General features: G+C 50.3%; 1 protein-coding gene across 5 annotated transcripts in view; it reads left to right on the top strand.

Annotated features, from left to right (window-relative positions):
* Positions 1-21438, top strand: part of NDRG1 (N-myc downstream regulated 1) — a 61278-nt gene that overhangs the window by 36618 nt on the left and 3222 nt on the right. For 4 of the 5 annotated variants that reach the window (XM_042254072.1, XM_042254073.1, XM_027972876.2 and 1 more), the window contains 11 exons: positions 725-845; positions 4522-4584; positions 5310-5370; positions 6778-6864; positions 9052-9108; positions 11854-11957; positions 13694-13750; positions 14597-14648; positions 15966-16013; positions 17123-17158; positions 19767-19818. In XM_042254072.1, the coding sequence (XP_042110006.1) occupies positions 725-845; positions 4522-4584; positions 5310-5370; positions 6778-6864; positions 9052-9108; positions 11854-11957; positions 13694-13750; positions 14597-14648; positions 15966-16013; positions 17123-17158; positions 19767-19818 (738 nt within the window). The other variant, XM_042254075.1, reaches the window with a different exon arrangement.

Genomic DNA, 21438 nt, shown 5'->3' on the forward strand with positions numbered 1-21438 from the left:
TGGATTACTTATCTGTTCTGAGCTGTTGGGCATTTGCCCTGCTCCCACCTTTTGACTATTCTGCGTGCTGCTGCTGTGAATGTTTAGACTGTGGATTCTTATGATTACCAGGAAGTGCTACCAAAGGTGGGCTTTTTACTGATGGAGGGGGCCCGGAATAAGATCAGCTTAATATTACCGTTACAGAAAGCAGAAATGGTACTGTGACGATTAGGGAGGAAAGTATAGGCCTTCCTAGTCTAGTGTGTGTTGCAAGCTAGGTGTTTGCTCAATTCTTGATCAGCAGACTGCCTGACTGACATTTTTTTCCCGGCTATAGCTTCTTAGTACCTTGAGGCTAGGAATGATGTCGGTCACCGAAAACTGTTTTCCTCCTTCACTCTCATTCCTCTTCTATCAATCTCTTCTTTTCCAACATGTCTTCTGCATAGCCATAACCATCTGTACCAGATCCCAAGCTAGGTCCTTTTTTAAAAAATTTTATTTATTGGCTCTGCTGGGTCTTCGTTGCTCTGTGCAGGCTTTCTCTAGTTGCAGAGAGCGGGGCTACTCTTCACTGCGGTGTGCGGGCTTCTAGCCTTTTATCTGCAGAGGACAGTGGGAAAGAAAACGTGACCATTCTTGAAAGTTCCTTCCATCTGCCGTGTAGGCGTGAAACAGAACTGACACAGACTTCATTCTCTCCTAACTTCTTCCTCTGCTCTCTCGCCTGCCTCTTCTCCAGACAAAACCTGCTACAACCCTCTCTTCAACTCCGAGGACATGCAGGAGATCACCCAGCACTTTGCCGTCTGCCACGTGGACGCCCCCGGCCAGCAGGACGGCGCTGCGTCCTTCCCCACGGGGTAAGAGCAGGGAGCCTTGGGCCCCGGGAGGGAGGCAGGAAAGCCGTGCAGGGTGGAAACAGGCGGTGGGGGGAGTCCTTAGGTTTTAACTTCTTTCTTTTTCATTATGATAGCAGTTATATAACTTACATTTACTGTGTTTAACCATTTTTCAGTGTATTGACATTAAGCACATTCACACTGTGGTATAGCCATCACCACCATCATCTCCAGGACTTTTTTATGAGCCAGAACTGAAGCCCCACAAGCATCATACACTAACTCCCATCCCCCACCGCTCTGGACACCCTGTCCCCGGCCTCACAGCAGCCCGTTTACGCTGACTTTTTAATAGGTGTTTGTGATCGAGACAGAACTGAAGTGGGAGGGGTTCTTGACAAGATGAAACGGTTAGCAGAGAGAACTAGAAAGTTGGGCAGAAAAAGGGAGATCATTGTTGGAAGTAATATTGATGAAGTACATCCTGTGACCAGGCTTAATCATCTTTATTTGCAAATGTTATTTGCATTTAATCCTTATATAACTGGTGCTGCTAGCTCCATTCGCTAGAAGGAGAAACTGAGGCATGGAGGCGTTGACTGCCTTGCTCAAGGCTGTGTGACTGTTTTATCTGGAGGAGGGGGTTGATCGGGTTTGAGCCCAGCCTGCTGAATCTAAGGCTCATCCCCTCTTGGGAACATCCGGCTACCTTATTCGTGGGTGTCTACAGTTCCTGCTCCCCCGCAGTGTATGACTGGCACAGCCTTTCAGTTCTGGCTGTGAAACTGAGGCCAGGCTTAATGAATGTACCGGCCAGTCAGGGTCACACAGGAGAGGCAGAATCCTGCCACGGTGTGATCGAACCAAGGTGGGAACAGGTTCTTGGATTTAAAGTCTCCCAGAAAAGGCCTTCTTGGTCTCCACAAAAAGATCTCGTTTTTTTGGTTACTGTTCTGAATTATCCTTTTCTTTCTTTCTTTTTGTTTGTTTTTTTTTTAACTGAAAAAAAAAAAAAATTCGTTGGAGTATAGTTGATTTGCAGGACGTCCCAGGTGGCACAGTGTTAAAGAATCCGCTTGCCAATGCAAGAGATGCTAGAGACGCAGTTTCAATCCCTGGTTTGGCAAGATCCCCTAGAGAAGGAAGTGGCAACCCACTCCAGTATTCTTGCCTTGGAAATCCCATGGACATAGGAGCCTGGTGGGCTATGGTCCATGGGGTCTCAAAGAGCCAGAAATGATTGAGCAACTAAGCACAGATGATTTATAGTATTGTGTTGGGGCTTCCCTGGTGGCGTAGATTGTAAAGATTCTGTCTGTATTGCAGGAGACCCGGGTTCGATTCCTGGGTTGGAAAGATCCCCTGGAGAAGGGAATGGCTACCCACTCCAGTGTTCTTGCCTGGAGAATCCCATGGCAAGAGGAGCCTGGTGGGCTACAGTCCATGCGGCCGCAGAGAGTCAGACACGACTGAGTGACTTAGTGTCTGATGTACAGCACAGTGATTCAGTTATACATCTACATATATTCATCGTATTTCAGATTATTCTATTTTATTTTAAACTATTTATTTTGTACTGGGGTATAGCTGATTAACAATGTCGTGATAGTTTCAGGTGGACAGTGAAGAGACTTAGCCATACACATACATGTATCCACCGATTTATCCTAAATCATTACTCTTTCTCAGAGAGGAAGGGAAGGGACACCCAGAGATATAACATACACGTTATAAACTTAGTAAAGCAGCAGATGAAGACAAAGGTCTGTCAGCATATCTTTGCTTGGCCAGATTGAAAGAGTTAGGGTGACCCAGTGGCTCTTAGCTCCTGATGGGGACATTTTAAAAATATTCTGAAACCCTGACTCCACTCCCAGGAATTTTTATTCAGTTGACCTAGGGTTTAAGGTGCCGGGTCTTTGTTCCCCAAAGTCACCATGCGATTCCAACCTTTGGCTTGGTGGGGGGTGGAGTGGGTCCGGCTCCTGTCTGCCTCTTGTGGATGGGGGTCTCCTCAGTCCTCCAGGGTACACGCCCTTCATCCCAAGGCTGAGTTGGCAAAGCAGGGATGGGGGGCGGGGGGTGCCTGGCTGGTCCTCCTGCCACTGGAGTCAGCTTCCTGCACGTGGGGGCCTCCTGAGTAAGTGTGGGCATGGAGCTCTGGGGAGGCAGAGCCAGCCTAGAAATGGGAGATGATTGGGAAGGAGAACCTGGGTTCAGCGTGACATGGTGGATAGGGTTGCTGCTGGTTGAGAGGAAGGAGCCAGGTGGGAAAGTGGCTCCGCGTGGGGCTGGGGGTTGGACCACTCGTGTCGCCGTTGGAAAGGCGGGCACAGTGGGAGCAAGAGATCCCTTCCGGGCCCTGCTGAGGAGCTGGTGATGGGAGCCTCTGTTGCTTCCTGCATCCGGCAGAGGGGACGCCCTGGCCCTGAAGTCAGACCCAGGCGGCCGGCAGACTCCCTGCTGTTGTTGTTGCTCAGTCCTAAGTTGCGTCTGACTCTTTGGGCCCCTGAGGACTGCAGCACGCCAGGCTTCCCTGTTCTCCACTGTCTCCCAGAGTTTGCGCAAACTCATGTCCATCGAGTCGGCGATGCAGTCCAGCCATCTCGCCCTCTGTCGCCCCCTTCTCCTCCTGCCCTCAGTTTTCCCCAGCCTCAGGGTCTTTTCCAGTGAGTCAGCTCTTTGTGTCAGGTGGAGCAGGCTCCCTAACCGCCCCAGTGTGAGCCCTCACACCATCACCCTCCAGCGCACCTGCTGTTGTGGGCCAGTTTGGAACAGAGGGGAGCTCCTCCAGCCCTCTGTCGGCAAAGTTTGTGGTCCCAAAGGATGTGTGAATCGAGGCGTCTCGTGCCTTGAACTCTCCAGGCCTCCTTTCCTGATGCTGAATTAGCCCACTGTGTCCACCCCGTCAGGGTGGTATGCGTTCTCCACCTTGTGTCCCGGGCACCTCTTGGGGAGAGAAGTTAAGAGGGGGTTTCCGTAAGATCAGGAACACTTCCCGGCAGGGCTGCCAGGGAACCTCCTTTGAAACCCTTTGAGCTCCAAGTCCCTGTTCATCTATGAAACCAAGTCACTTTTCTCTTAGCTTCAGTGATGTTGATCATCTTTATACAAAGGAAACCATAGCAACCTTAGCGATTTGTTGTAAAGATTAAATGAGCCTGTGTGCTGTGCTCAGTCGTTCAGCCGTGTCTGACTCTTTGTGACCCCATGGACTGTAGCCCACCAGGCTCCTCTGCCCATGGAATTTTCCAGGCAAGAATACTGGAGCGGGTTGCCCTTTTCCTACTCCAGGGGGTCTTCCTGACTCAGGGACCAAACCTGCATCTCTTACGTCTCCTGCATTGGCAGGCGGAATTCTTTAGCACCGCGCCACCTGGGAAGCCAGATGAGTTTGCAATGCTCATCTAATGCTCAGTGTGGGACCTGGGACATAGGAAGCAGTTTGTAAAGGGCCACTTTACAAGGCAGAGGGTTTGGGGGGATTAGGATGGAGAGCATCCTTGCTCAGAGGAACAGGCTGATGCACTGTGGGGGTACCTGGAATAGGGGCCACGGAGGGACTAGACTGAGGAGTCTGGGTGCACAAGGCAGGTTGTCACACCGTCCCTGCCCTTCAAGTGTGTTCCGGTTTGCACTGTTTATTTCTGCCGGGGTCCGAGCTCTCGCTAACCGCCTCTGTGTGCCTTCTCCCAAGGTACATGTATCCCTCCATGGACCAGTTGGCTGAAATGCTCCCTGGAGTCCTGCAGCAGTTTGGGTAAGAGCTTGCAGAGAAAGGTGACCTCGAGCTTCTGTCTCTCCTGGGGCCTTGATCTGGCCCCATCACTGAACTCCAGGTGAATGTTTAAAGATGGGGAAGAAATCAGCTTGTCACACTCTGCAGACAGTGTCTTTCTCACAGTCTCTTTACTCCGATGTGCTTCTTGCAAGTCGGGCTCTTCTCCCTGAGGAATCCACCCCATGATGGCAGCCACTCAACCCACCCTTTCCTCACCTCTCTTCTCGTATTGCTTTCTCTTCCCCGTGGAATGTTCTGGAATGGGTTGCAGGCCCTTATTTCTTCAGTGCTCATTTCCTTCTTCCTTGAGCCTTTCATGTGATGATAACACCTCAGAGTTCTTGCCCAGTTCACTTGCCTTCCAAATTTTAGAACCCAAAATTCAGCTGAAGGGTGCGGAGAGGCAGTCCAGGGACTCGGCCTTCCCGTAAACGACCATCGGGTGCTGTCTGAGCCCGGCCGCGGTCAGGAGCAGAGTGAAGGGAGGGGAGGAGTCTTCCCGAGGTTGTGGTCTTCTGTGAGGCTACAGAGTGCGTGGCATCGCAGGCCCTCCAGGGCACGTAAGGCGGCGTGGTGCCAGCCACCCTCGGGAACGCCCAGGACAGATGCTGGGAGAGATGGGGCTCCTCAGGGCAGGGGGCGAGGACAGCACGGCCTCACATCGCTCCCCTGCCTGGGATGTGAATTTTTATTTCTGCTTCTAGGCTGAAGAGCATCATTGGAATGGGAACTGGAGCAGGTGCCTACATCCTCACTCGCTTTGCTGTGAGTTTTCTTGCTTTAACTTTCTATTTTGTATTGGAGTATAGTGTGTTAGTTGCTCAGTCGTGCCCGACTTTTCGCAATATCATGGACTATAGCCCCTGCCAGGCTCCTCTGTCCAGGGATTTTCCAGGCAAGAGTATTGGATTGGGTAGCCAGCCCCTTCTCCAGGGGAACTTCCCACATTGCAGGCAGATTCTTTACCATCTGAGCCACTCGGGAAGCCCCTGTTGGAGTATAGTTGATTAACAATGTTGTAATAGTTTCAGGAAGCGACTCAGCCATACACACACAGGTATCCATTCTCCCCCAAACTCCCCTCCCATCCAGGCTGCCATATAATGTTGAGCAGAGTTCCGTGTGCTGTGCAGTAGGTCCTTGTTAGTTAACAAGAAACATTTTTTAAAAATATGTTTTAAATAAAATTAATTCAAGATTAAGGCAGAAAATTGGAAAAACCACAAATAAAGAAAAAAAAAATCACAAAAGGGAAAAGGAAATGAACCATAATTCCATTTCCCAAGGGAGAACCACAGTTCGCACGAGGCTGTGTGGTCCAGAGTTCTGTATGCCCGTGGTATGTGAGGGCTGTGCCCCTAGGTACGCAGCAGTGGCCCTTTCCCCTTCACTGAAGCGCCTCACTAGACAGATGCTTTATCATCGTCCTGACTGTGACCAGGGCCTCACACCACTGAGTGTTGTGTTGTGGCCCTTCTTTGTGACAGCTGCATAGGTTTTGTAGTCAGGAAAGTCTTGGACCCTGACTGATGCTTAACTAATCAGAGATGCGTGTGTTAGCATGATGCGTGTGTTAACGTCACTGACATTACTCGGGGTCCACATCAGGGGCTCTCAGATCCTTTGTATCCTGACCAGACATTGTATTCAACCATATGTAATCTGATGGCCTATTATTTGCTGGACTTTCTAGAGGTTAGGAATGCTAGCATGAATACAAAATGGTCTGGCTGTCTAGGCTCTGAGCCCACAAAATACAGTCTCAACTCTATCGTAGATTTCTATCTCTGAGAAGTAAGGGGATTCTTACTGATTCCTGAAGAGCTGAGTACCTTGTCTGATTTATGACCTCCGTGGTGTGATGTGCCCATTTCACAGCTGGGGAAGCTGAGGGGCCGCGGGGTGAAGTGACTTGTCCCAGGCAGGTCTGCCAAGTCTGTGTGCTTCGACTCCTCCCACGGTTTCCTCTTTGCGCTCTCTCAGAAGTCCCATGTAGTATCTGCTATGCTGGAACCTCAGTTTTGGAAGTTGGGGGGCACATCCAGAGCATCAGCCTGCTCTGGGGGTCCACACGGACCCTCTTGGACTTTTCTCTGTCTTTAGTTTGATTTTAAAGTTCACAGTCTCTCCTGTGGCTGGGTTGTCTCTCTCACCCTGTGCCTTGAATTGCAGCTCAACAACCCCGAGATGGTGGAGGGCCTTGTGCTCATCAACGTGAACCCGTGTGCGGAAGGCTGGATGGACTGGGCTGCCTCCAAGGTGAGCCTGGGGGCCTGGGTCGGCCATGGGTATCCCAGCCTGCAGAGGGGCAGGTGTGCCCAACTCTGCCTGGAGGGCAGACTGCAAGGAACCTCTCCTTGCACCCCCCTCCACCATCCCCAGCAAAGAAGGCTGCTTTCCTCTGCTTGGCTTTGAATAGTGAACATGATCTCAGCCATGTGCCATTCGGATTTCAACAAGACACTACTGTCCAAGTCAATAACACCAGTGGGATGTGGGTCTCCAGCCAGCTTTGATAAGGAGAGCCTGGGTTAAGATGTGTTTACTGGGGACGTAGCATATGTTGGGTTTATATTAAGATGCTGAGACTAAAAAGACAAACAAAACAAAAGACAAATGTCTGCCACCCCAGTCACCCACATATGATTAATTTAAAAAAATATATATTTTATGCCACTTAGTTTTACGCCAATAATAATTAGCTAACATGTGTTGAGTGTTTATCAGGTTCTCTTTCTACGCTCTGTGGCTATATCTGCATGACCTCATTCAATCCTCAGTCACCCCAGGAGTGGGGATTGTTGTGACCATCTTATGGAGGAGGAAACTGAGGGTTGCAGGGTTAGGATGTTGTCCAGGGTTGCACAGAGCCGGGCAGTGAGAGAACTGGGGCCAAAGAGGACCCCTTGGACTCTGGGGTCCTCGGATCACCCCTGAGCTGGGCTCACCGCGGGCCCCGCCTCCATCAGCAGGTGCCAGGTGCCCACCTGGAGCCAAGCTCCACAGGGCAGGAAACGCAGAGAGAACAGGCACATCCCTGCCCAGGCAAGGGCCCTTGCTGTCTCGGGAAGCTCAGCTCTGGCTGGTTCCTTGTTTATCTTTTAAAAATGATCATTGTTTTTTTTTTTTTCATAAAGGCCCCAGTATTTGCCAAGGAGAAGGGGAAACTCTTCCAATGGAAACAGGACAAAGACTTTCAAGCCGGGGTTATCCTGGCTTCTCATTTGGAAAGTGTGTTTTTGCCAAGGTCGGGGTGGCTGTCGGGGACAGGGAGTGTGAAGGGGTCGTGCCCCTCCACAACCTCCCACCCTACCCTGGCCACTCTGATATTTCATTTCTTCCTGGAACATTCTGCCAGGACACGGGAGCCCTTTCCTCCCGCTGGCATGATATTCAGGAGCGGAACACACTCCCTGTTTTTCATTTTGTTTTCCAGCAAAGGGAGTGACATTGCAGTGGGCCGGTTTGGCTTCTTGGTAGCTGTCCTGTGCCAGACGTGGGGCTGGGCCGTTGACCATTGGCTGATGTGGGCCTGAGCGCTTTTTGTGGGTTTTACTGTTTGCGCTGTATCTTTCCTTCTCAGCTGCAGCCCTGGTAGAAGAAGACCTCTCTTCCAGGGCTCTAGTGTGTGTCAGACACTGGGGTCAGATCCTGGGACGTGTGTAGTTGCCTCATGTCACCCTCGCCTTGGCCTCATGACTCTGAGCTTCCCAGCACCCCGGTTATGATGAGAGGTCTGAGGTCCAGCGGCTCTGTGATGCGACCCCCAAACCCAGGGTCACACAGCTAGGAGAACACCCAGGTCTAGAGCTTCTCTCCCCTACCAGTCCCTGCCTGACACTGAAGTTGGTCAACACACATTTATGGAGCACCTACTGTATACTTAGCACTTATGGAGTTCTTGCTCTATACCTAGCATTTGTAGAACTCTAGCTTTGTCAGTGGGAGCAGGTAAAGAAGAGAAGGTCAGAATATTCAGAGAGGAAACTAGCTTGAGAGGGAAAACTCTGGAGGATGACACAGAAAGGATAGCTGGGCATAAACGGATCCTGTCGTGTAGACCAGCAACTCAGTGTGTGTTTGGAAGCAACAGACAACACCCTACTCTGCACCCCCCGCCACCTCTTGCTGAGGACTCGGTGAGTTGTGGCCTGGTGGAAGCTGGGAACTTGTGAGATCTTTGTTCAGGCACATTTTCTGCACATCTCCTGTGCCTGAGCTCTGAGAGTAAGGAACGGATGGAGGGCCAGGCCACGTCTGCCAGGGCTCCAGGCCCCGTAGGTAACTGGAGACGGGTGACCACCTTCCATCACGGGGGTGACCCCAGACTTGGATGCGGGGGAGCCCATGCCGCTGCTCCGCCCCAGGGCAGTGGGGTTTGCTGACCCTGTCTGGCTGCTGCAACAAATGCCTGCGATCTAATCCCGCCCGCTTCTGTCCTCCCAGATCTCCGGATGGACCCAAGCCCTTCCAGACATGGTGGTGTCGCACCTCTTCGGGAAGGTGAGCGTGTGACCTGGCGTTCTGTTGTTCAGTCATGTGCTGCCCCACGCAGAGGGCGTGGAGCGAGGGGACGACCCCCGACCCTCCCCAAACAGCAAGTCGTGACTCATCCACAGGTCATTCCTTCTCTCTCCCTCTCCCTTCAACAGTTTTTTTAAACAGCTTATTGAAGTACAGCACATATTGAAAGTATAAAATGTGACAGATTTTGGCATTCGTATACACCAATAAAAACCATCACTGAAGCCCAGGTGACTAATGACACAGCTTCCCCCAGGACCTCCCCGGGGCCACCTTCTCTTGGTTTTCCTCTGACCCTCTTTGGGTCGCTGCAGACTCACCAGAATTCCCTAGTTTTATGTAAACAGCATCACACTGTATGGGCTCCTTAATTTTTCAATCTGGCTCCTTTCAGTCCACTTAATTATTTTGCAATCCATCTGTGTTGATGGGCATATTGAGAGTTCATCCCTTTGTTGTGCTGAGTCGTGCTCTGTGGTGTGGGTGGACCAGAGGTTGCGTCTCCATTCACCAATTGATGGACGTTGGGTTCTTTTTAGTTCTGGGCTATGACAAAGCCAACAGCAAGCACATCTACGGACTGTGTTAGCCTCAGTCCTAAGGGACTCTGTGATTCGTGAGAGAAAGACTTTTTATTCCCAGTTATGGATATGTATATATATATATACTCCCCCCCCCCCCCAGTGGTGGATGAGGAAACTGAGACCAGAGAGGTTGAGTGACCTGTGTGAGGTCTCACAGCCAGCGAGAGGGGCTGAGATTGGAGCCCATGAGTCTGGCTCCAACGTGGGTTCCCGTAACCGATGCAAGATGCTGGCCACCTGTGCCTCCGCTGGTACCTGGCTCTCAGATGGGCTGTGGTGCACTGAGGCTGGTCTGAGCCAAGCCCCTGGTGACACGGGAGTGGTGCATGGTTCTGCCTTGTCCCCTGGCCAGCGTGGCCCCTGCCTCTGGCCTTGTTCCTCCTGCCGAGGGAGAGGACCGGATGTGGGTCTGAAGTGCCCCTCGTTGCCCGTCCAGCCTGGAGTGACGTGCTCCGCTCCCTGTGTGTGGCCTGCACACCACTGCCTGCTCCGCGGCTGGAGAGCGTGACCTTACGGCACCGGGAAGCGGATGTTTGCTGGGCTGCTGCGCTGTGCGTTGTGTTGGTCCTCGTGTTCGTTGGTGTGGCTGCTGTAGCAAAGCACCGCAAGCTGGATATCTTAAAACAACAGACATATATTCTCTCTCACTTCTGAGGCCAGGAGTCTGAAATCAAGTGTCGGCTGGGCCTCAGTCCTCCAATGGGACTAGGGGAAGGTCCTTCCTTGCTTCTTCTGGCTTCCAGTAGCTTCAGCATCCCTTGGCGGGTGGTCCCTCACTCCAGTCTCTGCCTCCATCTCTGCACAGCTTTCTCTGTATCTGTTTCAAATCTCCCTCTTTCTCTTACAAGGACGCTGGTTCTAAATCTCTGGATTTAGAACCTACCGGGATAATGCAAGATGACCTCATCTCTGGATCCTTAATTACATTTGCAGAAACCTTTTTTTCCAAATAAGTTAACTTCACAAGGTCCAGGAATGTGATGTGAACACATCACTGGGACAACCTTTCAGGCTGCCAAAGTCCTGTTTTTTTATATTTCAGTTTCCATTACATTTCTCCACCCTGAGTATATAATGTGCACCTCATAGGAATATAGGAAAGATCAGAGCCACTGTCTGTATTTTCTTGGAAGGGGGGTGTCAAGTATAGAGTGAGAACTTTGCCTGACTGTACCTGAAATTACTTGGGGTGTCTGTTGGTGCCCCCAGCTTACTGCAGTTGTTTTGATCTGTAACCCCAGCACAGTTCCTCAGAGTGTGACTTTCCTGATTTCTTTCTGGGAAAACAGCTAGTTGGTCCCTGTTGCTTCAGTGATCGTGGACTGTCTTGACACAGCCTTGGGCCGACACTGGCCCCTCTTTGCTCCCTCCCACTCTTGATCTGGTTGTCGTCAGTTACATTAGGCCCTTTCATGAAATTGCAGCATCCTCTATTGTACAAATGAGAAACAGAACAAGCTCATAACTTGTTTGTCTCAAATCACATTCAGAAAGGAACCAGGGAGAGAGAAGGCTGAGGCCGGCCTTCTGCAAAGGTCTGGTTGGCCCTCTTGGGAATCAAGATTGAGCTTCTTTCCGGCAACCTCCCATTGCATGGGTTAGTTTTGTTTTGCAAACATGAAAAACTTCTTTTCATCTATTTCCATTAAAAAGAAAATAATAGTAATTGCTTAAGTCACATCAGTGTTTACAATGGGCTTCCTAGACAGCCCAACCTTTATTAAATCCTACAATTTGCTGAAGTAGGTGATGTCACTCCCACTCTTTTTTTTTTTTTTTTAATTATTAAAGGAAACTGAGGCTCAGAGAGGTAAAACACTTGTACAGTAAAAGGACAGTGATGGAGCCAAGTTCAGACCCAGAAGGACTGAGTTCAGATCAGAACTCCCAAAATCTGAGCCCAGAAAGGCATGTTTGCCCCTCCAGCTTGGTGATCACTCTCCTCGCAGTTGATATTCAGACATCAGTCTGCTTCTGGGTACAGCTTCTACTTTCACAAAGCTTCCCTCAGGCCCATAGCAGGCCTATGGATTAGGCATTGCCATCTTCACTTTGTACCTGAATAAGATGAAGAATGGCGAGGGTAGTGACCAGCCAGCACCATAGTTCCCACAAACGACATTCTCCTCTCTCTACGCAGGAGGAAATGCAGAATAACGTGGAGGTAGTCCACACCTACCGCCACCACATCGTGAACGACATGAACCCAGGCAACTTGCACCTGTTCATCAACGCCTACAACAGGTACCCTGTGCTGTTCAGCCACACGATGGCAGCTTTTGTAGGTCCAGAACTAAGACGGGGCAAGGGAGCGGGGAGCATAAAGTTAATAGCAGCCCTGGAGCATATAGATGAACAGAACAAGGGTTCCCAGTAAGGGCCCCGGGAAGTCAGGTGCCTCCCGGAGTTTTGAGTATTGATCCTTTGCAAGGGGGCTTCCCAGGTGGCACATTGGTAAAGAATCCACCTCGCCAGTGCAGGAGACACAGAAGACGCAGGTTCGATCCCTGGGTTGGGACGATCCCCTGGAGTAGGAAATGGCAGCCCACTCCAATATTCTTGCCTGGAGAATCCCATGGACAATGGAGCCTGGCCGGCTACAGTCCATGGGGTTGCAAAGAGCGGACATGACTGAGTGAGCACATGTGTACTTTGCAAGGAGCTTAACTCCACTCCAGATCACCAGGGGTACAAGCACGAGTGACATGCAGTCACATGGCAAACGATTTGCACGTGGATTTACGTATGTGCCTGTGCTGAGGCTGACCCTAAGAAGGACCAGAGGTGAGGAGAGCTGAGAGGGACATGGAGAAGAATCCAGAAAGGCTACTGGGAGGTGAGGGACTCATTCCAAGGGTAAGAAGCAACTTAGCCTGGCTTTTGGCAAGGGTGCAGCCCTCTCAAACATACCTGGGTGACAGTCTGGGGCTCAGCTAGGGAAGGGGACAGCTTGGGGCCACTGATGTTGGCCAAAGGTTCTAGAATCCCCAAGGAACTCAGTCTGCCACTCCACAGAGGGGTCAGGGATGAGCCTCCTGGGCTCTGTGTCTCCTCACATGTTAATAACTCATTTGTGTTAAGGCATTTGTGTCCCTTCCCACCTACCTTCCTCCCAGCCTCTCAGTGATGGAGGGCCAGGTAATACTCGCAGCGAATAGCTGAAGACACGGAGGCTGAGCACCCATTCATTCAGCAAACACTAGCGAGGACTGGGGTGGGCAGGCTTTTGACTGGGCGGTGGGCACTGAGGAGACCAGCAGCAGCTCCCGCAGCCCCACACGCTGCAGGAAAGAACTGATGCCTCCTAAACTCCATGATGAGGGTGCCCTCACCGTCATCTCCTGCTGGGGAAGCGAAGGCCCAGAGAGGTTCAGCACCCTGCCCGAGGCCACACAGCTAGCAAGCAGAGGAGCCTGATTTGAATCCAGCCAGACCAGCTCCGGGCTGAGCGCTGGGAAAGGGTGTCTCATGCTGGGAGGTGCCAGGCAGGGAGAGGCTGGTGGCCATCTGTACAGTGAGAAACCATAGGAGCATTAGGAGGGAGTGAAAGGGTCAGGTCTGAGTTCTAAAGAGATGGTTCGGTTACTATGTAGAGGACTCCGAGTTAGGCGTTGGAGTAAGACTCAGACTAAAAGAAGAGCCTGGACAGCATTTGGGAGGTGAAGGCTGTGGCTTGGGGGACAGGTGGGAATGAGGAAGCCTCCGCAGAAGGATGTGATTTGTGCATAAAAGGAAAAAAAAAAACAAACAAACCCAGAGGACAACAAGGTGGAGTCCACAGGAAATGTATGCGTCCTGCTGCCCCTGAAGCCAGTTCTGTGGACCCAGAGGGGCTGGGGTGGGACCCCACACAGCTTGGGATGTGGGTGGCTGTTTGCCAGAAAGGCCAGTGCAGGACTCCGGGGGTTGCCTGGGTGTAAGGGGGCTCCCTCCAGCGGAGGGTACGCTGTTATAACGGTGCATCTGTTTGCTGTCTGCAGCCGGCGGGACCTGGAGATCGAGCGGCCAATGCCTGGAGCCCACACGGTCACCCTGCAGTGAGTTGCCCTTCCCCTCTGCGCTGTCTCTTCAGCTTTGCTGGCCGGTGCCGGCAGCATCTTAGCCCTGAGCTTGGCAGGACTGCCTGCCTGGTGCTAGGACAGCCCAGTTGGCAAGACCTGGGTGGATTCTAGCCAGGGATTGGGCATGACCCAGCCTCACTCATCTGTTTGTGCAGGAGTTTGGCTTGTAGGGCATCCCCGAGACCTAGGGTTGGGGGGACCTCAGATCTCAAACAAGGCATGCTAATAACCACACCCGACAGAATTTATGAAACACCTACTCTATGCCCAACCGTTTGAGGCTTTGCTTCACAGAGTCTGGAGACAAATAAGGCACAGGACCCACTTTGAAGTGCTTTATAAAACTAGAAGGAAAAGACAGTCCTGGGTATGACCAACTGGATTCCACCAGTAATGACTATGTCTTATTATAGTTCCTTACGTGAACCATATTATTTGACACCTGAATTTGGCACATGCAATTTCCTTAATTAGGTGTGTCCTTTTTATCTCTGTTTTTGATGACTGGCAAAATCCTACTCATCCTTCCTTGAGGAGTACTTAAAAATAAAATATCACGGCATAGAAATTCTCTGGCTGAAATTCATACTAGGGTGTAAATGACTACTTACCCATTTTATCCTAAGAATAAAGCAGAGGGTGGAGAAAGAAGGCAGCAAAAGAGAGAAGAGTATGGGGAAAACAAAATAATTTCTTTCTTTTTTTCTTTTTCTTTTTCTTTTTTTTTTTTTTTAAGAATTCTGGTCCCAGCCTGGCAGGTCTGGGAGCATGAGAATCTTTAAATGAACCTTGTGTTAACTCCCCCTCTCTCCCTGCCCCCAGGTGTCCTGCTCTGTTGGTGGTTGGGGACAGTTCTCCTGCTGTGGATGCTGTGGTACGTAGAAATCACCAGTAGCTTCTGTGCTTAAATCTATGGTCCAGATCTGGTTGACTTTGTATGAAGTCTCTCTGCCCGCCCTCTGCCCTTCCTCTGCTCCCATCAGAGCAAGTGACATCTTCTGGATGCCATATTGGACTTTGGGCAGAGGGCCCAGCCACCAGCTTCCTTCCCTGGTGACTTGGCAGTGGGCCTTCTAACTCGTCTCCCAGGCCCCTTCACCTGCCGAGCTGTCTCCCACTGGCTTGTTTATATGGGCATGCTGCCACTTGAACTCCTGGCCAGGAGACTCTCTGCCCATTTGGGAGTCAGGTGGCACTTTCAGACCTGGTTGGAGCCTTATCATCTGACAGGGCAGAGAGGGACCTGGGGAGCAGAGCTTAGGAAGGGCTCAGTTCACCCCTTAATTCCCACCTGTGATGTTGTAAAGGTAAAACAAGGATTCTATCTTTCCAACGTCACTACAGCTGGGGACATGGGAGACTTAGGGGCTATTGGGAAAAGTCTAGAATTGTGATGTGCTTTGAGAGGTGAGCTAGTCCAGGGTCTGCAAATGTTCATTTAGTAAAAACCTGGGGCATCCAAATGCACCATGCAATCTAGTCCACTGGAAATGACAACCCACTCCAGTATTCTTGCCTGGAGAATTCCATGAACAGAGGAGCCTGGAGGGCTATAGTCCATGGGGTCGAAAAGGGTCAGACACGATGAGCAACTAACACTTAACCTTAAGTCCACTGGACATAATCGTAGGATGTATCAGTAAAGATACATTGCTTACATTAAGAGAGGTGATAATTCTACTTTAGGCACCCTGGACATCACAAGTGAGGATTTTTCCCACTTCTGGATGCACTTTTAAGAGGGTCACTGAGAAACTGAAGAAAGAAACCAGTTTGGTGGATGTGGTTTCATGTGAAGAATAGTTGTCAGGACTGGGGATGTTGAATCTGAAGAATCATTGGCAGCAGCTGGTTAAAGAAGCCCGTTCATTTAGTGACTGTTTCTGTGGCACCTTCTAGAGTTTAGCTAATCTTCATCACAACCCTTTGAAAAAGATACTATCTTTATTTTATTGATGAGGAAACTGAGGCTCAGAGAGGTTAAGTAGCTTGTCCAAGAGCACACAGCTCATGGTAGCAGGGCTAGAATTTAAAGCCATCTATTTAATGCCATAGCTTGTGTTCTTTCTTCCATACCAGTAGGAATATTGGAATTTCTGATGGTGGTAGCAGAGTGGCAAGGAGGGGGTAAAGTTTATGACTTTGCCTTCAGGTAGGAAATTAGAAATTTCTTCTCCTTCTTTCCATCCAGGTGGAGTGCAACTCGAAACTAGACCCAACGAAGACCACTCTCCTCAAGGTACAGGAAAAACAATGGGGGATTGCACTTATTCTTTCTTAGAAACACCAAAAATTTTCTGCAGAATTGAGTTGTGCCTGATTATAGTATAACTGGTGGTCAGAAACCACAGAAATGATGACTGTCTGTTCAGCAACACCGACTGAGTGCTGGCTGGTAACCCAAGACTGCAAAGTTGAAGGGATCTATGTATGGGAGTCCAGGAGCTTACCAGCAGCTGGCCAAGGTGCTCTGGAGAGGGATGGACAGGAATTGTGTGGGCAGGGCCTGATTCTAGACAGACTCTGCCCACTGCACCACCCCGCCCTGCTTCATGGGCCCTGGAGCTCAATTCCCTTGTCTTGTCACTACATCCTTCCAGCCTCCCTGGGTTAGCTGACTTTGACCTTGAGCCTGGACTGCAGGCTGGCCACAACCTCACTCACTCTCACTGGAAAAGACCTTCCAGCTCTGTTTCCCCATCCTCATCCCATCCGCATTTTCCTCCCCAAGTGCTCCAGAGCCCTAGGCTTTGGATAAATCTTCACACGTGCCTGAAATGGCTTTAAGCAGCGATGACTTTGGATGTGGCGATTTAATAGGACCTTCAGAATCGACAGCATTTACCGAGGATGACCAACCAGGAGCCTCATCAGACCAGAAGGCTTGAATGTTGCATTTTCCTTCCGAGGAGTCTTTAAAGAGATCATATGTATGGGGTCTTGTGCAGTGAACGCTTTCTGGTCAGACAGACCCCGCTCAGGACTTTACAAGTTCCTCCAATTCTCTCTGGCCCAGTTTCTGCCTCTAAAGTGGGACAGCCATCCCTTCCAGGGTTCTTGAGGGGCAGAGCGAAACCACCTACAGGGCCTAGCACAGTGCCTGGCCTGTCATAAGCTGCAAGTAATGGTGCCGAGAAGGCAGAGTTCAATGCCGACATGGTTAGTGATCAGAGCAGCCTAGCTGAGTGAGGTGGGGGTTTCCCCACCCACAACCTATCCAGGTCCCCTCACAGGGCAGGACCCAGGGTAGGGCAGCAGGCAGAGTGGATGACCACTTGCAGCCAGTCCAGAGTGTCGGCATGCCCTCCACCTAGGCCTTGCACTGACCGGTTTCCCTGTCTCCCCTAGATGGCAGATTGCGGTGGCCTCCCGCAGATCTCCCAGGTGAGTCACACCTGTCCCCACTCCCCACGTGGAGGGCAGGGGTCTCTGGGACCTGTTACCCCCTTTACCCTCACTGCCTGCTCCCCCTCGACCCCGCACTGTGACGTCTGATGACACGTTGTAGACCTGTTACCATTTGTAAAAGTGCTTGCACGTCAGGACGTATCGGATCCTCCTGCAGGAGCCTCTGTGGAGCAGATGGCACTGGGTTCAAGGCAGGGAGGGATTTGCTGAGCAGACATAGCTTGGCAGTCATGGACCAGAATCTAGGTGTGCCTGACCCCAAAGACCAAAGGCCGTAGTCATGGGCTGCCGGAGCCCAAGGCCAGAGCAAGGAGCACAGAGAGGAGATGGGCCAAAGTGTGTGTGTGTGTGCCTATGTGTGTGTGCACGTGTATGTGTGTGTGTGTTCATCCACACATGTATATGCATGTGTATGTCTATGGGCACCCACATGTGTATATGTATGTGTCTCTGTGTGCATATGTATGTGTGTACACGCACATGTGTATATGTGTGTGTGCATGCACGTGCGTATATGTATGCGCCTGTGGGTGCATGCATGTGTGTGCGCACGCGTGCACATGGTATGTGTGCACACACGTGAATATGTATGTGTGTCTTTGTGTGCATGTGTGTCTGTGTGTGCATGCAGCAGTAATCGGGCACAAGTGGCCTTGTGTGGCTCTCTTAGCCTCCCTCTCCAGTGTCCCTCTCTGTTTCTACTGGCAAAGAACAAAGTATTTTCACGTTCATATCTGCTGTTGGGTTTTGCCTATTTAATAGCTGGGAGTAGCCAGAGAAGGATGGGATGGTTCAGTTTCAGAGGGAACAGATGGGTTCCCAGTAGAGCCTGCTTAGATGTAAATAAGAGTTAATAGTTGCACACTATTTTATGATGGGCTATTTATCCACGCAGCCTGCACAACACCCTGCTGAGACAGTGCAACTTAAATTGGCTGAAGAGAAGGGGCACCATTATTCTTTCCTCTCTCCCTCCTTTATTCCTTTCTCTATTTGAAATGAGAAGACTCTAACCCTAGCCATAATTAAAGCAGGTGTTATTTTATTTTATTTTGGTGTGAGATCTTAGTTCCCCAACCAGGGATCAAACCTGTGGCCCCTGCAGTGAAAGCGCAGAGTCCTAACCACTGAACTGCCAGAGAAGTCCCAAAACACATTTTAAATGTCATGGCAGGAGCTGAACTAGCCCAGCCCCTCAGGAGAGCAGCCCAACAAGAACCAATGGCTCTGTAATCCTGCCTTCTCCTGCCCTTGCAAGTTGGGTGTGTTTACAAAGGGCATTCCCATCCTTCATTCCACTCAATCCCTGCAATAAGCTTTAGAGAGAGGAAGAACGTGCCTTCTACTGCAGCCACAGAAGGGGAATTGAGGCTATCAGACGGCAGAGATTGCCTATGGGCATGCAGGGGAGCTGAGTTTGGGCCGAGATCTCGTTTCCAAGCCCATCCTCTTGTTTTGTCTGCCATGTTGAACACAGATGCCCTTGGCTTCCTGCAGCTCCAACTTGCAACTCTCGTTCTTATCTTATCATCCCGCGACTCCTAGAGGGCACTTTTAACACAGACTCTTCTTTAAATATCACCTGGCTCTTTGAGAACAGTGGCAGGAGTTGGTGGAGGTGGGCAAGGCCACTCTGATGATGGCTCACCAGTGAAGTGAAAGGGTGTGAGAACAGACCCAGGACATTACATTTGAGAGTTGGAATTAATTAGCCTTCAAATATGACCTTTACCCAAACATCACCTCCTGGTTTAGTGAAACTTTGAGAGTAATTGGTCAAACTGGGTATGTTTGCAGCAGTCCCAACTCATTTTATTTAAAGTAGCCCAGGTGATTAAGAGATTTGTCTGTTCATCCATCCTTCTATCCATCCATCCATCCTCTCATCCTACCCTTCTTCCTTTCCATTTTTCCTTTCCTTTCATCCTTGCATCCTTCCTTCCTTAAGACCATCCATCCTTCTCTTATTCATCTATCCATCTTCCCTCCTTCTTTCCATCCACGTTTTTTCATTTTCACCTATCCATGTATCCACCATCCTTTCATCCAGCCAGCCACCAGCCTGCCTGCTACTGGGGTGAGAGTAAGCTGCTATGGGATTTGGAAAATCCTGGATTAATGTGCAGGCCCGCTAATTAACCAGAAGACCTTGGATGGATTGTTTATCTCTCCAAATCTATTCAGCTATGGACTGTATATGAAGATGGTACTAACCTCATAAAGTCATTGTTCTGGACACATCAGTTTATCCAATGATATATTCTTCACAGAAATCCTCAGTCGCAGGTGTAGCACTCTGCCCATATTATATAGGTGAGAAAGCTGGCTCAGACCGGTCATGTAACTTGACTAAGTTCCTCCAGCTATGTAGTGAATTTGAACGTTCTTCCTGGCCAAAGCTAAGTTTGTTCTCCATAATCATCCCGTTCTTTGCTTTCCTCTTGTATTTTTGTCCTGTCAACACATGGTGTTTCCGTCTTTTGCCAAGCTCTTTAATGAAGGTGACCATAGGCCTGGCTCCCGATGGCCCCGAGTGATCCGGACCTCCGGTGACTGACTGCACTTTTGCTCTTTTCTCTTGCAGCCGGCCAAGCTGGCCGAGGCCTTCAAGTACTTCGTGCAGGGCATGGGATACAGTGAGTATGGCCTTTCCCAGCAGGGGGTGGACCAAGGGGCAGTGGTGGGAACTGGAAACGGATTGGGCCGAGGATTCTGTGTCACCGTGGGCAGCTTTAGCTTTCGCACGCCAGGCACGTCCGGGAAGAAGTATTTAGGGGCGTGGAGGGTGGGCCGCAGTGCAGAGCTTCCAGTGTCTCCTCATACCCTAGTGGCTCCTTCTCCCTCCATTGGTGAGCGCAAGCTATTTCACACCAGGGAATGTTTTAAGGTGTGGGTGAGGACTAGCCCTCTGAGGACCAAGAAGACAACAGCCCATGAAACCATGAAAATCTTTTTTAATTTTGATTACATGCTTCCCTAAGAGACTTGTCGTGAGGATGGTAATGCTGGTCATGGTAGTGGTGGTGCTGGTGACGTGAGGATGGATGGTGGCGATGATAATGGTGGTGGTGGTGGTGGTGGGCGTGATGGTGGTGACGGTGATGGTGCTGGAAGCAATGATGAGATAGTGGTGATGGTGGTGGTGGTGATGAAGAATCATTAGGTCCTTTTTTTTTTTTTTTCTCATTTAACGATCACAGTAATCCTAGGAGATACTCTTATCCTCATTTTACAAATGATGAAACTGAGGCTTTCAGAAATTAAGCAAGGAGCAGAGTGGGGATCTGTGACAGTTCTTCGAAAACTGCAAAGCTCTGAGCAAATGGGTGATAAAGTTACTTATAATCAAGGCAGAGCATGTCTGCTAAATCATTAGATTTGAGAATTTAAAGATAAAGAGCAGCATAACTAAAGAGCCTGCAGCCTCTTTGCGTTATGGTTCCAGTTTTTTCACAGACGCACACTGCCCCGTTTCAGCAATGCAGTCCCGTGACCGGGACAGACAACCCCAAGTTCAGCCACACTCCTGGGCACCATCCCCTGTTGGTACATGTTGGCGTGTCAGCCACGGTTTCAGCCTCGATGTGGTTGCTTTTGCTCCCTCTCTGCTGCCTGGATTTCTAATTCGAGTCCCCATCTTAATTAAGAAGTCTGAATGTCTAGTCACTTCCTTTTTCTTCCCTTTATTTTCCTGAGGCTTAAACTGTTTGCTCATTTAAAATAGTAATGTTATGTTTGGTCTACTGACCGCAGTCTTCAGATTGGCTTCAGCCACATTTAGTTTCTAGCACAGCTGAGAGCAGGCAAGCCTGATTTTCATGCTCCAGGCAGGAGTCATGTCCCAAATAGCCCTCTTCCAACAGAAAACATCTGCCTGTGGGTCTCTGCCCCTCTGGGAAAGTGTGCAGCAAAGGCAGTAACTCGAGAAGGGCTTTGTTTTCCTTGCAGGCATAAACTGCAACTCAGTTGTCTTGAACCTGCCATGGGTTTGGATTTCTGCTTTGAAAGTACATTCTGGGGAGAAAAGTGGGAGGCCGGCCTTGTTTGCCCCCCGCCCGCTGTGTCGGCTTCTATTTCCAGAAAGCAGCCTGCAGATCATAGGGAAAGACAACAGAAAGAGCTAGAGGCATCCACCAAAGACGAGGGAAGGAATCGTTTATTTCCCGAGTGCCTGCTCACAGCCGCGAGCTAGTGTGCCAAGCCCTTAGCATCCATGACTCCATGCTAGGGTCACCAGAGGCCTGCAGGCTCAGTAA

The sequence above is a fragment of the Ovis aries genome, chromosome 9 (genome assembly GCF_016772045.2).
Source record: "Ovis aries strain OAR_USU_Benz2616 breed Rambouillet chromosome 9, ARS-UI_Ramb_v3.0, whole genome shotgun sequence".
Taxonomy (NCBI): Eukaryota; Metazoa; Chordata; class Mammalia; order Artiodactyla; family Bovidae; genus Ovis; species Ovis aries.